The sequence below is a fragment of the Cnephaeus nilssonii genome (genome assembly GCF_951640355.1).
Source record: "Cnephaeus nilssonii genome assembly, chromosome: 19".
In the NCBI taxonomy this organism is placed as follows: Eukaryota; Metazoa; Chordata; class Mammalia; order Chiroptera; family Vespertilionidae; genus Cnephaeus; species Cnephaeus nilssonii.
The window spans coordinates 21869759-21887991 of record NC_137090.1 but is presented as its reverse complement, the minus strand read 5'-3'; the positions used below and the strand labels follow the sequence as shown (position 1 = coordinate 21887991).

The 18233-nt window shown below is 64.5% G+C and overlaps 1 protein-coding gene and 1 long non-coding RNA gene across 13 annotated transcripts in view; one reads left to right on the top strand and one right to left on the bottom strand.

Annotated features, from left to right (window-relative positions):
* The window catches only part of BCAS3 (BCAS3 microtubule associated cell migration factor), a 479435-nt gene extending 466027 nt beyond the window's left edge, over nucleotides 1-13408 (top strand). For 4 of the 11 annotated variants that reach the window (XM_079796989.1, XM_079796987.1, XM_079796983.1 and 1 more), the window contains 2 exons: nucleotides 7350-7440; nucleotides 10501-13408. In XM_079796989.1, the coding sequence (XP_079653115.1) occupies nucleotides 7350-7440; nucleotides 10501-10537 (128 nt within the window). In that variant the 3' untranslated portion in view covers nucleotides 10538-13408. The remainder of the gene's footprint in view (nucleotides 1-7349; nucleotides 7441-10500) is intronic. The other 7 variants (XM_079796986.1, XM_079796982.1, XM_079796985.1 and 4 more) reach the window with 4 other exon arrangements.
* LOC307114498 lies at nucleotides 9-18079 on the bottom strand. Of its 2 annotated transcripts, XR_013815014.1 has the most exons (4): nucleotides 17634-18079; nucleotides 16889-17028; nucleotides 9467-9535; nucleotides 9-7338 (listed from the first exon to the last, which is right to left on the bottom strand). It is a non-coding gene; the product is annotated as an uncharacterized lncRNA (long non-coding RNA). The 2 variants fall into 2 exon arrangements; XR_013815015.1 differs by having other exon boundaries at nucleotides 11-9535.
* Between the last annotated feature and the right edge of the window lie 154 nt (nucleotides 18080-18233).

Below are 18233 nucleotides of genomic sequence, written 5' to 3'. Positions count from 1 at the left end.
TATGTAACTTCCCGTCTCTGCCCACGTGCAAGGCTTCGTCCCGCTGCCCCCTGTGTCCCGGGAGAGGTGCCGCCCCGTCCCCCGGTGCTCAGGCTTCGGGAGGCACCGGCGTGAGGGCGAGAGGTCAGCTCAGGCAGGAGACACCTTCCGGCAACGGGGCTGGCGGGTTTGGGATGGGGAGCGTCGCTGGGCCTCACCCCACAAGAGTTTCTTTGAGAATCCCACTCCCCGCCCCCACTTTTGAGATGGAAGTCAAATTTTCGGATTCTGCTGTGCAGAGCAGAGAGGTCACTGGGCTCTAATGCATTTACCATTGACTGCCCCTCTTGTAGTGCGTCTATTAGTGAGTAATTTGATTTGTACCTATTCATTTGCAGTCCCTGCAGGAGCCTGGATCTGGCCCCTCGTATAATTGGTGCTGTCTCTATTTTTACATCATTAGATTAGCCCCGACTCCTGGCCACTTGTTGTCTGCGCTTGTCTGTCCATTTATACAACCTAATGTAACACAAAATTCATTACTGATCACATTACTTTCAACTCTGCAGCCAGCCTTGTGATAAACATTTGGTTAACCCCTTCCTGCCCGCGGGAGGGCTGCCGAGCAAATGCACTTCCCCTCGGCGGGCGAATCGATATCTTAATACACCAAAGTGGAATTGCATTTCTAGATTTGTTATTCCTCCTGGAGGAGCAAATGGAAGGGCGCTCAGAGCGAGTGGAATTGAATAATGAATAGGGCCCCGCACCAGCCGCCGGGCCGCCCAGGAGCACAAAGGCCCCGCCGGCATCCGCCCGCCCGCCTGCTCCTCGGCCGGCGGCACCGCGGCCATTAACTGGGCCTGTGCTTCTCTGCCCAGCGCGGAGCGTGGGTTCAAGGGCACAGGCTGGGACCCCGATGTGGGCAACAGAGACCTTTCCCCTTCCTCCCCGTCCCCCCGCCCCCCGCCTCCCCCTCCCCCCCGCCTGTCATTCTCTTTCCTAGACTTGGCCTAGGATGACTGGACCAGGAACTGGGTTCGTTTCCTTAAAACCTGCTTTCCGTGTATGAAGGTACCACACATGTGGGCCCGGCACGAAGGCCACCAAGAAGTTAAACCCACCACTAAGCTGAAGCCTGCCCTTTGGAACCAAATGCGCCGGGCGCTTTGGTTGGTTCACACCTACCTGTGTGTGCGCCTGCGCCCGGCCCGGTTCTGCGGGAGGGATGCTGTGAGCAGCCCGGCGGCTGCACTGGAGCTGGCCTGACTTCTTAAAGGGACCCCCCCACCCCCGCCCCGAGCTCTGTTTAAGCTGGAAGATTCTCCCCTACCCCCACCCTGGCCATCCCCCCCCAGCCCCCATTTGTCTCTGGGTAGCATCCACACCCACTCTAAGTCATTAACTCGCAGGACAGTTTGTTTCCAAAGGAAAAATACCCTGACTTATTAAGAAACTCTCATAAAGCCTGTTCTACAGTAATTAGAAAAGTAGGCGTAGAGGAAGTAGAATGGAACCCATTACTATGAAAGCCATAAATCCTGGAGTAAAAAGAAGCCGTAAACAAGATACTCAGCTGGGAGTGGGAGCTGGAGAGAGCCCGTCTAGGGGCCGTGCTGGAGGCCCTTCTGTTGAGCGGGGCTCCCGCCGCCTCCGGCCAGGGCTGCCCCAGGGTCCCTGCAGCCCGGTCCCTGGCCCAGAGCCCAACAGGCCTGAAATGACCAGCGGTCCGAGGGACGCCTTGAGAGGGCTCAGACGCTGCTCTTGGCCTTCTCCCCGATTCCCCCCGGCATTCCTGGGCCGAGCGGGGCGGTGTGGGGTTGGCTGCCAGGTGAGGTGGCAGAGGTTGGGGGCGGTGCTCGCCCCGCCCTGACTGTGGGAAGCTGCATTTCTCACGAGGGGCCGCGGAGACTCCAGAATCAGAACCACGTGCTTCCTATTGTGAGGAAGGACAACTGGGCATCTTGGCGGGGCGTATCGGTGCCTCTCTCCAGGCAGGGGGAGGAGGACACCGGAGTGTCCCCGAGGGGAGCCCTGTCTCCGCGGGCGCCCTCCCCGCCCCACCCACCAGTGCACGAACTTGCTCCGTGGGGAGCCTGCAGTGTGGCCTCAGCTGTTAATCCTCTCTGGTGGGACAGGGGGACTGCGTGTCCCCACTGAGCCCCGGCCATCAGCTCTAGAAAACGGCAGAGTGCGGCTGTGACCTTTGCCGAGGAGGACAGACGGGTGACAGGGAGGCTGGCGGAATGAGAGGCTTTGATTTCTTAACCTTGATGGAAAGTGGGGAAAGCCACATCTTACCAAACTCTTCCGCTGCGTCGCGGAGAATGTAATTACGTTCGGACATCTGAATGAGAACCAGATGTGCGCTGGCCCGTGGGGCGCAGCGTCTCCTGCGGTCTGCAGGCCCCTGTGCCGTCTCGCAGCCCCCGGGGCCGCTCGGCAAGACCCACCTGGGAGCTGGGTGGGGTCGTCAGAGCGTCGGGGCTGGACTTGGGAGCCGGGAGGGGCAGGGCCAGCTGCCAGACACCTGGTTCCACGGGACCGTCTCCAAGCCCCGTCTCTTCTTAGCCATGCTGAGTGGGCACGCTGGGGCCCTCGCTGGCACCCACCCCGCCCACATGCAGACACACACGCTAGGAGGTCATGTCGCAGCCCCGGGCCGGGCATGTTCTCTCACCAAACACAGAGCCAGGCTGCCCAGCCCCGCGTCTGCCTCAGCGGGCGTCTCCCGCGGCTCTGCCCCCCCCCCCCCCCCCCCCGCGTGGTGCCGAGGACCTGGGGCTGGGAAGGGCATTCAGGCCTCCTGGTGGGGAGCACTCCCCCGGGGGCCTCAGCTGCCAACACACCAGAGACGGCAAAGCTCACCTTGTGACCAGGACGCCCCTCCCACCAGAGTGGCCTCCACACGTGTGCGCCCTGCGTGTTCTGCTTCCTAAAGCCCCTTCGCATCCTCTCCTCCCCAGAGCCCCACACACAGCCGCCCCGCCCCTCCCCTCCCGCCTGGCCGGTGAGGAAGCAGATGAGAAGTGAAGTGACCGGCTCAGGTCACCCAGGTCATTGGGCTCCAGTGACTCCCCTGCCTCCCGCCACGGCCCTTCCCCTTCTCACGTCCCGGGAGTTCCGCCCGGGCTTACCCAATGCCTCACACCCGGGCAGCGCCAGCCAGGCCTGCGCAGCCTCTGCCCTGCCGCGCGGACTGTGCCGCGACAGGACGCACTCTGTCTCGGTCAGGACGCGAAGCCACCCTGATAGAGGGGCCCCGAGAAGCCACTGCACAGGGTGCTGGTCCCGGCTGTCCGGGTGGGAGATCCCGTCTCTCCTCCTCTGAAGCCAAGACCCGGGAGGACCTGAGCACCGAGGGCGCCTGGGGGTGGGGGCGGCAGCATTCCCGGTGCGAGGCTGCCCCTGCCTGGGGCCTGGGAAACGGCTTCAGCTCCCAACCAGGCCAGTGTCCCCTCCCGCTGATGCCCTGCCTGTGGGCGCTGCTCATCAGCCGGTCACAGGCTGCGCAGGAACTGAGCGAGGAGGAAAGCAAGCACATTGGTGGGAGCCCTGTGGGGCGAAAGAGGCTCGGCCGGTAGGAAGGGCGTGCGGGCGGCACTGGGACCGGCCGCGTGCGGGGAGGGCACCGGAAGCAGGTGGCGTCGGCGGGCCTGGGCTCCGTGCTCAGACGTAGGCGTTAAGCCCAGAGATAACCAGGCCAGAGTGGCCCTGCTTCTCATCTGCTCCCAGGTCCCACCCGCCCCTCAGGGGACCCCTATTATCTGAATGCAGAGCAGCCTGTTCATCCTCAGCCCCTCCGCTTCGGGAAGCTGCCCTCCTGCCGTCCCCCATCTTGCCTGGGAAGGGGGCAGGAGCCCCTGCTTAGGGGACAGGAGGGCCTTGGAGGACCAGCCCCCGTCCTCCGCGCCCTCCGTGATGGTCTGTGGGCCTGTGCTAGCCATGCAGCCAGCGGTGACCCTGCAGGGGGAGCGTGGGGAGGGCGGGGGGGGGGGGGGTGTCTGAGGGAAGAAGAGCAAGGCCTCCCCGCAGGCTGCCTCCTGGAACCGCTGCCCTTTTAACCTCCGGAAAAGTGCCCCGGGGCGGAGGTGGGCTCCCGCCCAGAGCCTGGTCTCTGGCAGGGTTTCTAGAAGCATTCTCCGCCAGCGCCACCTGCCCCCTGCAGGAGGGAGTGGCCGTTCCCAGGCCAGGACTGCTGTCCACCCCGAGCTGGCCCTGGGCCGTCTTCCCGGGGTCGGCACCGGGAAGCGGCCTGTTTCGCTGAGCCCGGCAGGATGCATTCCAGGCCGGCCGCCTCGGCGGCTCCGCAAGCCCCCGTTTGCACAGTGGGTCCCAGGCCCCGTTGGCCGGCCCCTTGCGGACCCAGTTCTTGCTTGGGGCAGGCCCCGTCGGGATCCATTTGCGGACCTTGCCGCAGTCCCGTGGTCCCCCGGTCTCCTCTCCGCAGAGCCCATCCAGGGAAGACGCCAAACATCCCTAACAGCCCCACCCTCACCCCGTTCCCTGGCCCAGAAGCCTCACGGCAGAAGGGGATTGGAACCTGTTTGCAAACCTTCTGTTTGCAGACCTTCCCTGAGCCAGACACTGGGCAACACGGAGCAGTTGAGCTGGCTGCTCTGGGCCCGGGACCACCCGCCCCCCCCCCCCCCCGGGTACCACTGAGCCCAGCCCGAGCCAGGGGTTTAACCACAGACTCCGCCACAGACCGGGGAAGACTGGGAGGTGGGCGCAGGAGGGAAAAATCGATGCACGTCAACAGGGTTGGAAATTTATTTTCCAGCTTGGAACAGGGTCTTTACAACGAGGCAAGGAGGGAAACGGAGAGCTATAAACACATATCTGCCATCTTCCTCCGCGGGCCATTTCTTGATTAAAAAGAATCTTTCTCGAGGTCCAGTGGAGGGCAGGCCGGTGGGGGGCCGGATGGCAGAGACACCGGCTGGGGAGGAGGGGGAGGGGGCCCTGGGGTCCCGTGGGTCACCGCAGTCACGGGCACAATGGCAGCAGTCCTGGAGCTCACGTGGGCTGGCTGGAAGCTGTGCTCTGGGGTGCGATCTGCATGCGTTATCTCATTTACATCTCCCCCCCCCTCCCCCCGATCGAGGAAACGGACCTGGGTGTCCTCTCGGGCGGGAAACTGAGGCACAGCAATGTGGAGGGACCTGCTGCAAGTCTCCCGGGTGCAGGGGCTGAGCTTGTGCTTTTACCCACTCTGCTCAACTGCCCCCCCAAGCCTGGGCAGCCCCCGCCCCCCTGCTCAGGCCTTTGGCGAGGCGGCATGCTCCCTTCGTGCTGCCAGAAGCGGGCAGGCTGTGGGTGCAGGGTAAGACTGGCCCCGACGTCTCACCTCCTCCCACAGGCCACTTGGGTGGTTAGCGGGGGACTGGGGTGTGTGGCCGCCGCCAGGGCCCAATAAAAGTGCTCCGCTAATCCCGTTAATGAGCGACACGGGGAGGCTCAGTGCACAGGGCAGGCTGGCTGGGGCCGCCGAGCACACCAGAGGGCCGGCGGTAGGTGGAGAGGGACGTGCCGGGCGGCCTGGGCTGAGCCGGGGGGTCCCAGGGACCCTCTCCCCGCACACACACACAGCACTGCCCTCAGGGACCCCGCCAGGTCCCAGGAACAGGCCTCCACCCTGCCCCCCTCAGAGTCTCTGGCCATCTGTCCCCACTGCCCTCCGGCCTGGAGGTCAAGCCCAAAGTCGGACTTCACTTCTGAGCCTCCCCTGGGGCCTCCTGCCCCCTTGGGCTCACCCAGCCCTCCGCACGGCTCAGGAGGCCGTGCCCCAGCGTTTCACCCCCTCCCAGCGAACTGGGGAATTGAGACGTCGGTGCTGAGGAGGTGACTGACGCATGAAGAGGCCTCCATTCAGTCTGTCCCCAGAAGCCCTGCCTTGCAGGTGGGGGGTGGCCTCGCGGGAGGGCAGGGTCTGTACCCAGGGGAGAGGACAACCCCAGGGAGAACCTCAGGGAAGCAGACGGGACCCGCACTGCCCCTCAGCGCCCACCACGGCTCCAGGAGGCGGCTTCCGCTGCTCCTGCCTTTGCAAAGGGGCCGCGGGGCCGCTGGGGTGCGGGGGGAGGAGTGATGGCGAGGGAACAGCCCAGCCCAGGAGCGGGGTGACCTGGCGCTCCCACGTCCTCGCTGGTCGGCCTTGGTGCATGTGCCCCCGTCGCAGGGCAGCGCCCTCCCTGACACCTTTGAGCCGTGCCAGGCTCCGCATGTGCGGCAGCCTGAGGAGCGGGCTCTCTCCTTCCTCCGCTTGTTTCACGAGCCAAAGCTCCTCCCTGACAGGTGCTGCTCGCCCCACTCTCCCCCGTCCCCGGGGCTTGCCCATCCTGGCCCGGGGCATAGCAGGCCCATCGCCAATCGGAGCCAGTGGGGAAGGGGTGGGCACGGCCAGTGGTGGCATGGGGAGCAGGCTTAGTGTGGGCGGGGGCGGGGGGGGGGGCGGGTCGCACCTTCATCCCGGGGTCTGCGGCTCTCTCACAAGGTGGTGCACCCAGAGGTGACTTCCTGCTCTTGCTTGGAGTTGCGTCCGCAAGATGGGAGCCAGCACCCCCACCCACCCCCCACCCACCCCCCCACCCCCCCCACCCCACCCACCCCCCCGGTGCACAGAGCTCCTGGAGGGTGTGCGGCCTCGGCACGCTGACCTGTCGGAGGGCAGCCACGCCCCTCGGCGCCGCTCCTCGCCCCGGCCTGGCTTTGAGGCCTGCAGAGCAGCCTCTCAGCTCGCTCTCTCCCCCGCCCGCATCGGCATGCTTCCCCGCTGCGGAGGCCCCCTTCGTCCCCCCGGAGCCCAGCTCGCCCCTGCAGCCTGGGCAGGCCTCTGGCGGGCTTTCCCCACAAGCCCGGCTCAGCGGCAGGAGAGCTGCCCGGCCTGGGGGTCTTGGGAGGGAGGGAGGCGGGGGCAGTTGAGGCTGGGCCACTGAGTCCACAGGTCGGAAGTCGTCTCTGAAAACCCCGCGGCCTGTCTCTGTCTCCTCTCCCTCTCCCGGCAGCCCACCTGCATGGGGCGCCGTCCGGCCGGCACTGCATGGGCCAGGGCCCTCCCCTCCCCACAGCCGCCCCTCGTGCTCCGTGTGCGGCTCCTCCCCCCACTCCCACGCCGAAGGGAGTCTTGGCTCTGTCACCACAGTCCCATCCCTGAGACCCCATCTGATTGGGCCCCAGCCCCCTACACATGCATGGCACCGTCCTCGCTGCAGGATTCCGCCGCAGCTCACCCTCCCCGCAGCGTGACACCCACACCTCCATCCGCACCTCCGAACGCCCTCTCACCTGCTTGCAGAGACCCGTGTCCTTCTTGATCGTTGTCCGTATCTTTTCCAAAAAAGATGCCTCAATGCTTTTCTTTTCACAAGGGAAAAAAAAAGGAAAAAAAAAACAATGCCAACAGCCCAGCGCCCGTGAGCAACCCAACAGTAACAAAGCATGTGTTCGGGATGGAGGAAGGTAAGGCCACACGTTTCCATTTGCCGCTTGCTGCTAGGGCTGGGCGGCCGGGGTGACTCGGGGGGGAGGGGGGCGTGTGTGTACCCCTCCTCCACTCCCACTCCCACACACGCTCATTGCTCTGTCTTGGGGGTTAAAGACGGCATGTAGGAAAGAGGCCAGGACCGGCCAAACCCAGCCAGACCCTGGTTCTTTCACTAACAATTCACACTGAAAAACCCCTCCCCCGCTTCCACATCACTCATTCATTCCAGAAATGCTCCCTGCACACCAGCTGTTTCCTAGGCCCGGTGGTTGGCACTAGGCATACGGAGATAAGGCACAGCTCAGGCCCCGGGGGCTCGCCGCCTGGACGGGGCACACCTGAGCAGATGTGCGCAGCGCAGCGGGGCCTGGCCAGCTGTGCCAGGGCAGCAGGCGGGCTCACAGGGCAGTGCATGCTGTGCTCAGCTCTGGAGGATGAGCGGGTGGCCTGGGGGCTGAGGGAGCCTGGAGAGCTCTAAGAACTTCTCAAGTTCATTCCTTTATTTGCTCAATTTAGTACCATTAGTGAGGCAGGCCCTGGAAGGGGGTTGAGGCCTTATCCTGGGCACCGCTAGGAGTCGAAGGTCTCTAAGCAGAGGAAGAGCAAGAGGAGGTTTGTGCTGTACACAGACCACTGGCGTTGGTGTGCTGGCGGGTTGGAGAGGGGGGTCTAGAGGTCAGGAGGTCAATGGGGAAGGTATCCAGGTGGGAAGTGCAGGCCTCACCAGGCAGTGGGGATGGAGAGGAGGGGAGAGGCTGGTCACCCTGGGGCGTGGGGCGAGGGAGCAGCCTGCCCACTCCCATCGTGCCCAGGCCTAACTGGTGAAGACCACCTGAGCCAGGCAGCTCCGGCTACACCTGGGCTCCAGGGGCCCTGCCCCTGCGCTGGCACACGGCGGGACGAGCTGCGTCTGCTGGGACTCGGGGGGCGGGGTCACCGAGGCTGCAGGTGGGGTTGCTGTGGGCCTGTGCGGGGCTGTGGGGGTGCCGCGCTTGGGCCCGGGCTCCAGGCTCCTCGGCTTCCTTGGCAGCGCAGAGGTGTCAGCACTTCGCAGGGAGAACGTGGGGCCTGTCCCCCAGCTCTGGAAAGGGGCCCACCCTCCCCCGTCCTAGTGGCCTTTCCTGCTCCTTCATCGGGGGCTTTCTTCCTTGGGCCTGGTGTCCAGACCCTAAGGAAGCCCCTGCTTTTCTTGCTGCTGACTGCCGGCGCTCTCTCCTGCCCTCCTGGCCCTGCTGTCAGCGCCCCCTAGTGCCGGGATGGCTGTGCATGAGGGCAGGGGCCTCTGGAACCAAAGGGGGGCCTCAGAGATCTCTCACAGGCTCCTCTGCTTGCTTGTGGGAAAGAAGGGGATGGAGGACGCTTTCTCGGAGTCCAAAGCTTCCCTATAGAAGCCCCAAGGTCTATCCTCTGCTTTCCCGTCCTCGTCCTCTCTCGGCACAATGACCTTTACTCCCAAAGTAGGGCGAGTCTGTGGAAGGGGCCGGAAGAAGAGCCCGCACAGGAACCGGGTTCCGTCCAGGTCTAGCTAACTCTTCCTCATCCCAGGACTGGGCCCACCAGGGCAGCCAGTGTCTCTTGCAGATCAGGGCCCATGGCCAGGCCCACTGCCGGTACCCACACTGCCCTCCTCCCACGCCCCCGTCTGCTGAGAGGGTCGGGTGCCCGGCCACACCCTTGCAGATGTGGCTGGAGCAACCCGGAGGCCCCTCAAACCTGGGCCCAGGTGCCTGCTCTGAAGGAGGGCACACAGACTCCCCCACCCCATCCTGTGGCTGCTGCTGCTGAGCAGCCTCAGTGCTTCGGGGGTAGCCTGCGGCGAGTGGGGATCAGGGGTTGGTTCCTGGATGGCTGGTAACGGCCAGCCCGGGAGGAAAGGCCACGACCCGCTCCCTAACCAGAGCCAGCTGTGCTGCGTGCGTGTGGCGGCGGGGGGCTGGGGGCGGGTGCCGGCCGCAGATAACGGTCTCAAGCAGCCGGGACAAGTGGGACAGGCAAACGTACCTTGCCGTTTCACATGACTGCGTGGCAGTCCTGAGCTCCCGAGGCTCCCTCAGTCCAAGACAGGTGTCCCTTGGAGAAGGAAAGGTCACAGGTCACCACATCGCTCAGAGCCTGCCCAGGGGGGTGTGTGACCACCTCTGAGAGCCCACTCTGAGGGACTGAAAGGGGACAGGAACCGGCCACTTTCCAAAAGCCAAGCAGCAGCTCCTCTTTCCCTGCATTCAGCACCCGAGGAAGTCTATTCACAACCCACTGCCCGGTACCGGTCTCGGGTCAAGAGATGGTTGGGCAGTAAGGTGCCCACTGCTGAATGAGGTGGGATCAGCTGCAAGGTGGCAGCATGACTGTGTCAGGAGGGGCTGGAGCCGCCCTGCCTGCCTCCCAGGTCCACTCTGAGCGTGTACATTGGGGGGGCGGGGGTCTCAGGAGACCTGGTGGGTAAGGAGGAGAAAGAAACCCTTTCTGCATTGGACTAGGCCCCTCTCAAACCAGGCATTCCCTCCTGCCAACGAGGAACCAGGGCCTGGCCAGCAGGCAGGTTGCATGGGCGAGAATGAATGAGCAAGTGAGTGGCTGAGCCAGGGTGGGAGCCCTGGGCAGGGGCGGAGGGGTAGGGGCAGGCCAGGCGGGGAAGCCGCAGCCCTCCTGTCCTGGCTGCTCCCCTCCTGCCTGACCCGTAGATCCAGGACAGGAGCCAGTCTTGGAGTCAGGGGAGCATGCAGGCTGTGCATGAGTATGTGCGCAGGTGTGGGCGCACGTCCGCGGTGTGGGCCAGACAAATCGTCAGGGTGGTCAGACTTCTGCCCCAAAGGGGTCCCACAACAAGGGAGCAACTGGAGCCCAGCAGCCACGGGAGTGTCTCCCCCCTCCGCTGAGCCTCCCTGTGACCCCAGCTGCCACCTGTCCATCTGGGGAGCATGCGGGGATCCCCTGCAGAAGGATGGAAATGGACCCAGACGGGCGCCTCCAGACAAGCAGCCCAGCCCCGTCCCCAGACTGCACTGACCGGGCCTGGCCCTCTCCTTGTCTTGCAGAACTTCAGCGCGAGGGAAGCATCGAGACTCTGAGTAACAGCTCGGGTTCTACCAGCGGCAGCATCCCAAGAAACTTCGATGGCTACCGATCGCCGCTGCCCACCAATGAGAGTCAGCCCCTCAGCCTCTTCCCTACCAGCTTCTCCTAGGCGCCAGCGACCTGCTTCGGACTGGCCGGCCCACTCACCTGCCGGGGGAAGGAGGAGACGCCCCCCTCCGACTCTCCCCTTCCGTCTCTGCTCCTCTTTCACCAACCACCTTCCCCAAGCTTAGTGACAACAGCCACCCCCCTCCCTGGATGGAGAAGAGACCCTTCCCCAGAGCACCTGGGTGCACGCGGGCCCCGTCAGCAGGGCTGGGGCCGAAAGAGACTGCAGAAGCGCCGCCCCCTCCTGTTTGCACACGGTGTCCTGCGTTGGATCCGCTTTTGTATTTTCTAACCCACGGGGGGCCTGGGGGGGGGGGGAGAGGATGGACGGCCTGGCCAGGCATTTCGACGCTGATCGCCAGCCCCAGCCCGCTCCTGGCTGTGGCTCCCACTGCCCAGCTCCCCTTGGTCAGCCTCCCTCTGGAATGGGGTGAATTGAGGCCCAGAGTGTTAGGGGAGGAGGAAGCAAGGGAAAGCCCTGCTCCTCTTCCCTTCGGCTCGTGGGAAGGATCTGTCTTTCTTGTCTATAAGCCCGTGTACACTGGTCCCGAACTGTTCGCTGAAGGAAACAGTGGTTCCCGAGGCCCTGTCAAAAGTGCACGTCTTTCCAATAAATCATGCTGCAACTGGTGTCCACCCCTGAGCTGCTGGGGGCAGGGTCCTCGCCGAGCGCCGAGCAGAGTCCTGTGGGCCTGACCCTGTGTCCCTGCTGCCAACACCCCTGGCCTGACATGTGCCACTGAGGGGGAGTCATCGAGGGAATAGGAAGGAGGAGAATGTTTGCCTTGGGATTTGGGTGGGGCCCGATTTAAGTCCATTCTCCAACCTTCCTTCCTGTTAGCAGAGCCGGTGTGTTCTGGGGCCACCACAGGCCTGACACTCCCTGTCTGTGGCAGAAGCGGGGGGGAGCAAAAAGGGGTGCTGAGCAGAATAATACTAGCCCTCGTCCCCACTTCTCTAGACCCCAGAGAGGCCTGGGAGGATCGAAGGAAACCTAATGAGCCAGCTGTGGTGTGGGGTGGAGTTTAACGTAACAGCCACAATCAGGCCTTCCCGTCCAACTGTCCGACGGGAGCTGGGGCAGCTCTTGGGGCCCCTGCCCCCTTCACAGGCACCCCTCCAACCCTGGCACCTGAGAAGGGATCAGTTGGGCCTGTTAGGAGGCGGGGGACCTGAATCACACTGGGTTCTGGGAGCTGAATACTTGGCCCTACACAGGGCGGCTGAAGCCAGTCCCTTCTGCCTCGGAGCCTGCAGGGTGAGCACTCACAGGGCGAGTGCGGCATGCTGGAAGGTCAGGGGGCCTGGGCACAGCCAGCGGGAGCTGCCGGAGGGGCAGCCGCTTCTCCCCATTTCGGGACATTGATGTGTCGGGCACAGCCTCCAGCCAGAGCCAGAGCGGTGTTTCAGTTAAAAGGGGGCGGGGGGGGAGGGCTGCCATGAGGCTACCTGTGCCTTCTACCCCTGGGCTGGCTCCCTGGGGGGTGAGTTTAGAGTTCTAGGAAGGGTGAGCCCCTGAGAACCCCCCTATGGCAATTGGATGGGGCCAAGATGGAGAGCCAGGGGCTCTCTCCAACCCTGCAGGGAATGGCTGGCCGCTTGGAGTCAGGAGTCCTCCCTGGCTCAGCCCTTTCCCTCCAGGGGGTGCAAAACAGCTGTGGCCTCCTCCAGTCAGGGAAAGTGGTGGGTGTAGGGCTGGACTTGCCGGCTGAGCTTGCAGGACAATCTGGTTATTCATCTGCTCACAGCCAGGGCAACTCTTTGAGTATGTGGGGGGAGGGGGAGGATAAGAGAGGCCAGATAAGCTGGCCCCATGGCGGCTGCCACTGGAGCTCAGGTTATCAGAGAGGCCTTGGGCCTGGCCCCTGACTAATTGGGGAGGTTATGGGCCCTGCCACAGCCTGTAATCAGCTGGAAGTGAGGGCTGGGCTCCAGGGTGGGGGACCTTACTGCCCACTGGCCATGGAACAGCAGCCTCCAAGTCTCTAGGGAGAACACCTAAGGCAAACTCTGCCTCAGCCCCAGTAGACCTCCAGGTGGCATTACCTAGGAGGCCATCAGAACATGCATCTAATTGTGGCCTGACCCTGTGACCTTGAGGAAGCCACGCGACCTCCCTGATTCTCACAGCACTACCTGCTCAAAGGACCAATGACTATGGACGTTCTCTCGGTGCGATGGAGGGAAAAATACCTCCAAGGTCTTTGAGGCGGCTGGTGGGAGCTGGGGTGGCAGCTCAAGGAGAGAGGGCACTGTCTGGGATTGACCTGAGAAAGAGCCGGGGGTCCCAGGCAGCATCAGGTGCATGAGCACTCTGTCAAACACCACGGCCGGCTCCTCGGGAAGCAAGTGGAGGCAGCAGGCAGCTGCCGTCTGGGACTGGAAATGGCTTCTCAGTGCTGATTTTTCTGATTTTCACAGCTCGGAGACTCTCTAAATCTTCTAGAAGGTACCTAAAAGAGCCTATTTGGTCCCCATTTTGCAAAGAAGCCTAGGCCCCAGAGAAGGCCAGGGCTTGCCCAAGGTCACGAAGTCACACAGCTAACCTGCTGGTGCCTATCTGCTCCTTGCTGCCTCACATGAGGGCCCCTTTCTGAGCTGACCTGTGCCCCCACAAGATCCAAGACTCTGAGTCTATTCACCCCCATCCCCTAGCCCTAAGAGCTTCCAGCTCCTCAGCCGAGGCTATGCTTATTGATTTTAGAGAGAGGAGAGAAACATCATCAGCTGCCTCCTGTACAAGCCCCCTCCCTCCGCTCTGCGAAACCTAGGTAAGTGAATCAAACCAACCTTTCGGTGTACAGGAGGGTGCTCCAACCAACGGAGCCACTAGGGCCAGGGCCCCTGCCTGACTTTGAAGCTGCTCTTTGTCCCTATGTAACAGGGAAGGCAGCCTCCTTCCTGCAGATTTAGAGCTGGAAACTCCAGGGCAAAGGGGAGAGCATTCTTGTATGTCTTGTATTTACAGCAAGAACCCAGCCTGAGGGTGGCGCCCTAGAGTCCCAATATTGCCTTCCTGTATGAGCAGGAGTAGCTACCGCGACAGCAGTGACATCAGCACCTAGGAAGTGAATTCCAGCCTGGCTTTTTGTTGTTGTTGTTAATCCTCAACTTGAGGATATTTCCATTGATTTTTTAGAGGGAATGGAAGGGAAGGGGGAGACAGAGAAACACATGGATTGGTTGCCTCTCGCAGGGGCCCCCCACCCCTACCAGGGCCTGGGATTGAGCCTGCAATCTAGGTAGGTGCCCCTGAAGGGAATCAAACGCAGGACCCTTCAGTCCGCGGGCTCTGTCCACCGAGCCAAACCAGCTGGGGCCAACCTCACTGTCTTTGAAGCTCCCAGTGTCTCTGCCACTGGCAGCTGTGTGGCCCTCCGCTGGGCTTCAGGGTTTTCATCTGTGAAGGAGGGGGCGGGGAGCATGCCCTGCAGACAGGAGCCACGAGGCCAAAGCAGGCAAAGGGGAAACTGTAAGTCAAAAAGGCAAAAGGGTGTTTCGAGGCCCCGGAGGCTGATGGGAGGGACAGGCCAGGTAGCTCTTCAGCATGAGCGGGAGAGAGGGCGGAGGCGGTGCAGCGGGAGCCCACGATGCGGTGCGCCGCCCTGGGAATCCGGACCCCAGCCCCCAGCGAAAGCATTTCCAAAAGCGAATCAAGAGCCCGGCGAGGAGCCAGCAGCGCAGACCAGCCCCGACCTCTCTCTGGGCAGGTGGGCTGGTCCCCGGGATCCCTCCCGCGCGGTGCCCCTTTCTCAAGCCACAAAGCGGCAGGGCCTGTTCCCCGACACCATGCCCGTGACCTCGCGCGTCCACGCACACGTGCACCTGACTCCCGGCCTCTGGGACCCACGGCCTCAACCCTAGAGCAGCGAATAGTCTGGAGCGCCCAGGGAGAGGGGATCCCCAAATCTCTGAGGCTTCAGATCCCCAAAGTGCCGCGGGGACATGTCCTCGGTGGCCAGCTCAGGTGCAGAGCGACCCCCCGCAAAGGCCAGGTGTGTCCTGTCCTGGGCCAGGCTGGGGCCTCGCCTTCACCCCAGCCTGGAGGAGTGGATACTGGGCCACACCGGCCGGGGCTGCCCACGCACTAACCCGGCCCGAGTGGGAGAAGGGGCCCCGCTGCCCAGCCTGGCTTAAGGTCGCGCCTCCCGCTCTCACCACCACCTCCCCCCCCCCCCGCCCCCATCCCAGCCACTTGGCCCAACCCAGCGCGGGGAAATTGGGTCGGGAGGGAGGCGACGGACGGGCGGCGACTCCAGAGAGACTACGCGCCTGTCAGCTGCAATTTGTCTAAGTGGACGGGACAGGCCGGGCCGCTGCGGGCCGGGGTCAAGGAGGCCTCGGCCCCCACCCCAGCCAGACCCGGGGCCGCGGGGGAGCCAGGCCGGCCGCTGAACGGGGCTGGCTGGCGCCAAGGCTCCGGGAGGCGCGGGTCCGGCCTCGAAACCGGGATGGGAAGCAGCTCTGTGTGTCCGCCCACAGCCACACGCACACCACACGCCAAGCCCCGGACAGCGCCTCCACTGTGCGGACACGCGGGGGCCACCCACATCACCCAAGCCGGGCCTGGGCACAATCACCGACGACTGCGCGCTCACCTCAGCCTCACCCCAGCCCCGATGCCGGTCCCTCTGCCTCCCCACCGGACACCCTCCAGCCGTCCGGGCAGGTCTCGCAGACCCACGCCCAGTCGCACGGATTAAAAAGACACAGGCGGCGACCGTGTCTTTAGGGAAGGTCCTAGCCGTGGCCCTTGACCTCACAAAAGGTTAAGGGGCCAAGGGCTGACGGGAAGCCCAGCCCGCCCAGGCGGTCCTTGCGGGGTTTCCTGATTGCGGAAGCGCGGAACGCACAGAGCGCGTGCAGGGACCCAGGCGGGGGGCCCGCGCCCGCCCGACGCCGGCCCGGAGGACTCGGGAGAGGGAGGGGCCGCTGAGCGCGCGTCCCCCACCCGTCTGCGGGGCCCGGCCGATGCGAAGTGACAGGGGCCGGAGCTTTGTTGTGGAGCCTGGGCCGCCTGGCGCCAGCCGCCCCCGCCCGTGCCCTCCCCCTCCAGCCCTGGGCGGCTCGCAAGGCGCGCCCCCCCCCCCCCGGGGCCTCTTAAAGAGACACGCTCTCTCAGCCCTAGGGACCCCCCAGAGGCTCCAGTTCCCTGGGCCGGGAAGAGGGGTAGACCCAGGTGGGGGAGGGGCCGAGCGGGAGGGGGCGCTGCACAGGGCCGCACGCGCGGGGCGTCTGAGCCTCCCCTGCGCGGGTTTTCGCTGCGCCAAGGACATTCCTGGCTGGAGAGTTTGGAGGGGGGAGGAGGGGAGGGTGCGGATTCCGAATCTTGAGAGTGGCTGTAGCAAAGCCGTGGGTTCACTGCGGGAGGGTGGGACAGACAGACTGCGGAGCGGGGCCCAGAAGAGCCTGTGGCCGCCGGGAGGCTGGCCCACGGTCCAGCCCCTGTGGCCAGGTGGGGTCCTGGACCCCAAAGGCAGCCGCTGCCCTGTCGCCGCCGGGTCTCTTGGGCAAATAATCCAGGCCCAACTCTCTGGGCCTTGAACCCCTGGACCAGCTACGGACCTTCCCCAGGAAAATGTCCCAGTTGCACGGTTAGGTGTACACACATTCTTACAAGTACGAAAGTGCGTGTACACACACGGCTTTGCAAATGTATTCGCGGATTCCCAGGCCCGTCCCCGGGTGCCCGGCTAAGCCACGCTGCCTTGGCTATTACCGGGCCACCTCACGGAAGGCGAAAGCCTGTCCACACACATCCCCTCCCGCGGGGCCACATCCGGCCTGAGATGGACCCGGCAGGGCTTTCCCGGTTCAAAGCTGCAACGGATCCTGCCCCGGCTGCGTAGACTGCACAGCGCGGAGTCGAGGATTCGTTCTGGACAGAAAAGAGGCACCAAGTGAGGAGCGACCCACCCACGGGAGAGCGAGGTCGTGAAGAAAAACCCTGTGGGAGTGGGAGCGCCGCCCCTTTGAATGCTGGGGAGGGGGGTTCCGAGAGCACCAGGGCCGGATGGGAAAACAGAAAAAGGGTCGCGGAGGTCCAACAGCTCCTGACGGCGGTCCTGAACCCAAAATGCTAGGGGTGAGCGGGCTTTACATTCCAGATCCAAGTGCGCAGCAACAAGGTGCACTGAGACTGGGTGCGCGCAGCAGATGGCAGGGTTGCCTGGGACACGGCTGGGTGTGGGCTGTACGCGCCCACCGTGCGCGCCCAGGGCCTGCGCCCGCCGAACTCACCCGCACTTGCATTGGTTGTGCGGGCAGGAGTGGCCCGGCTCGTCCTCACCAGGAACCAGTCTGAGTGTCGGCGCCCAAGCGTGATTCCAGGCAGGTGTGTGGCCGCTCCACTCCGGCAGCGCCTCAAGCTGCTGCTCCCGCTGCGCACAGAGGGCACCATCACACAGGGCGTCACACACACACACACACACACGAACACGAACACACACACACACACGCGCATCGCGGGGGTGGGGGGATACTGGGGCTGCCGGAAAACCGGACTGTTGGTGCGCACCTGTGGTTGCCCACGTGCGTTCAACCACCCGGAGGGGAGCGATCGACCACAGGTGCGCACCAACACTCGGCTCCCCACCGCTCCGCACTACCGGACTTGGGAGAAAGTGGCGGAGAGTGGATGGAGGATGCCTGTGTTTAGGATGAGGGAGACTTTTGTCTCCAGTACCGGATGCGGCGAAAATTAGTTGGGTTGCGGGTCAAGAATCGGGGGCCGGGATTGGCCGCCTTGTGCTGGGCGAAAGGTGCGCTCCCTTCCTGGCCCCGAGAACGCCCTCGGAGGGCCCAGGTCTGGGTCGGGGCGCAGACCTGCTAAGTTCAGGGCTTGCCCAGAACTCCCAGTTCCTCCCGAGTCCTCCGGTAACGGGAGGCGCGGGCTCCGGGGGTCCCCGCGTTTCCGGAGTGCAAGGCCGCGCGCCCCGCTCCCGCCCACGCCGGCCCCACCAGGCTCTGCCACCGCTCCACTCACCGGCTCCCGCCACTGGGGTTCCACTCCGGGACCTCGGCCGCCCGCGCCTCCCGACTCGCCCGCCCACCGGCCTCTCCTCCCAGCACCCGCAGCCTCCCTCCGGAGTGCAGGGGCCCCGGGCGGCGCCGCGGCCGGGAGCGGGGTCGGAGGCCAGGCTGAGGAGCGGGCCAGAGCGTCCAGGCTGCCGGCCGCAGGCGGAGGGCGCCCCCTCTCCTCTCGGGGCCATGTCAATGCTTTGCACTTGGGGCGGGCGAGCGGCTGGGGGTCCTTCCTCAGGGCCCTGAGACCAGGGCGCCCCTCGCCTCAAGCCCATTAGGCGGGTCGGCTCGGCCGGCCGCGCTCCCCGTACGGGCGCGGGCAGCCTCGGGCTCCGGCGCGGGGTGGGGGCCGGGGCAGGGGGAGGGGTCTCAGGGCCCGCTGGCCCGTCATTGGTTAATATTTTATTCTGTTGACATGTTTTCTTACTGCTGAGGCTTCCGACACCTTCTCCCCGGCCCCCCCCCTCCCGGCCGGAGCTTGGCCTGAGCTGTCAAAACCCCGCCCCCGGAGACCCACAATTGGTCCAAAAAGCGTAAAATCAGCAATCAAGGGGGGCCTGGC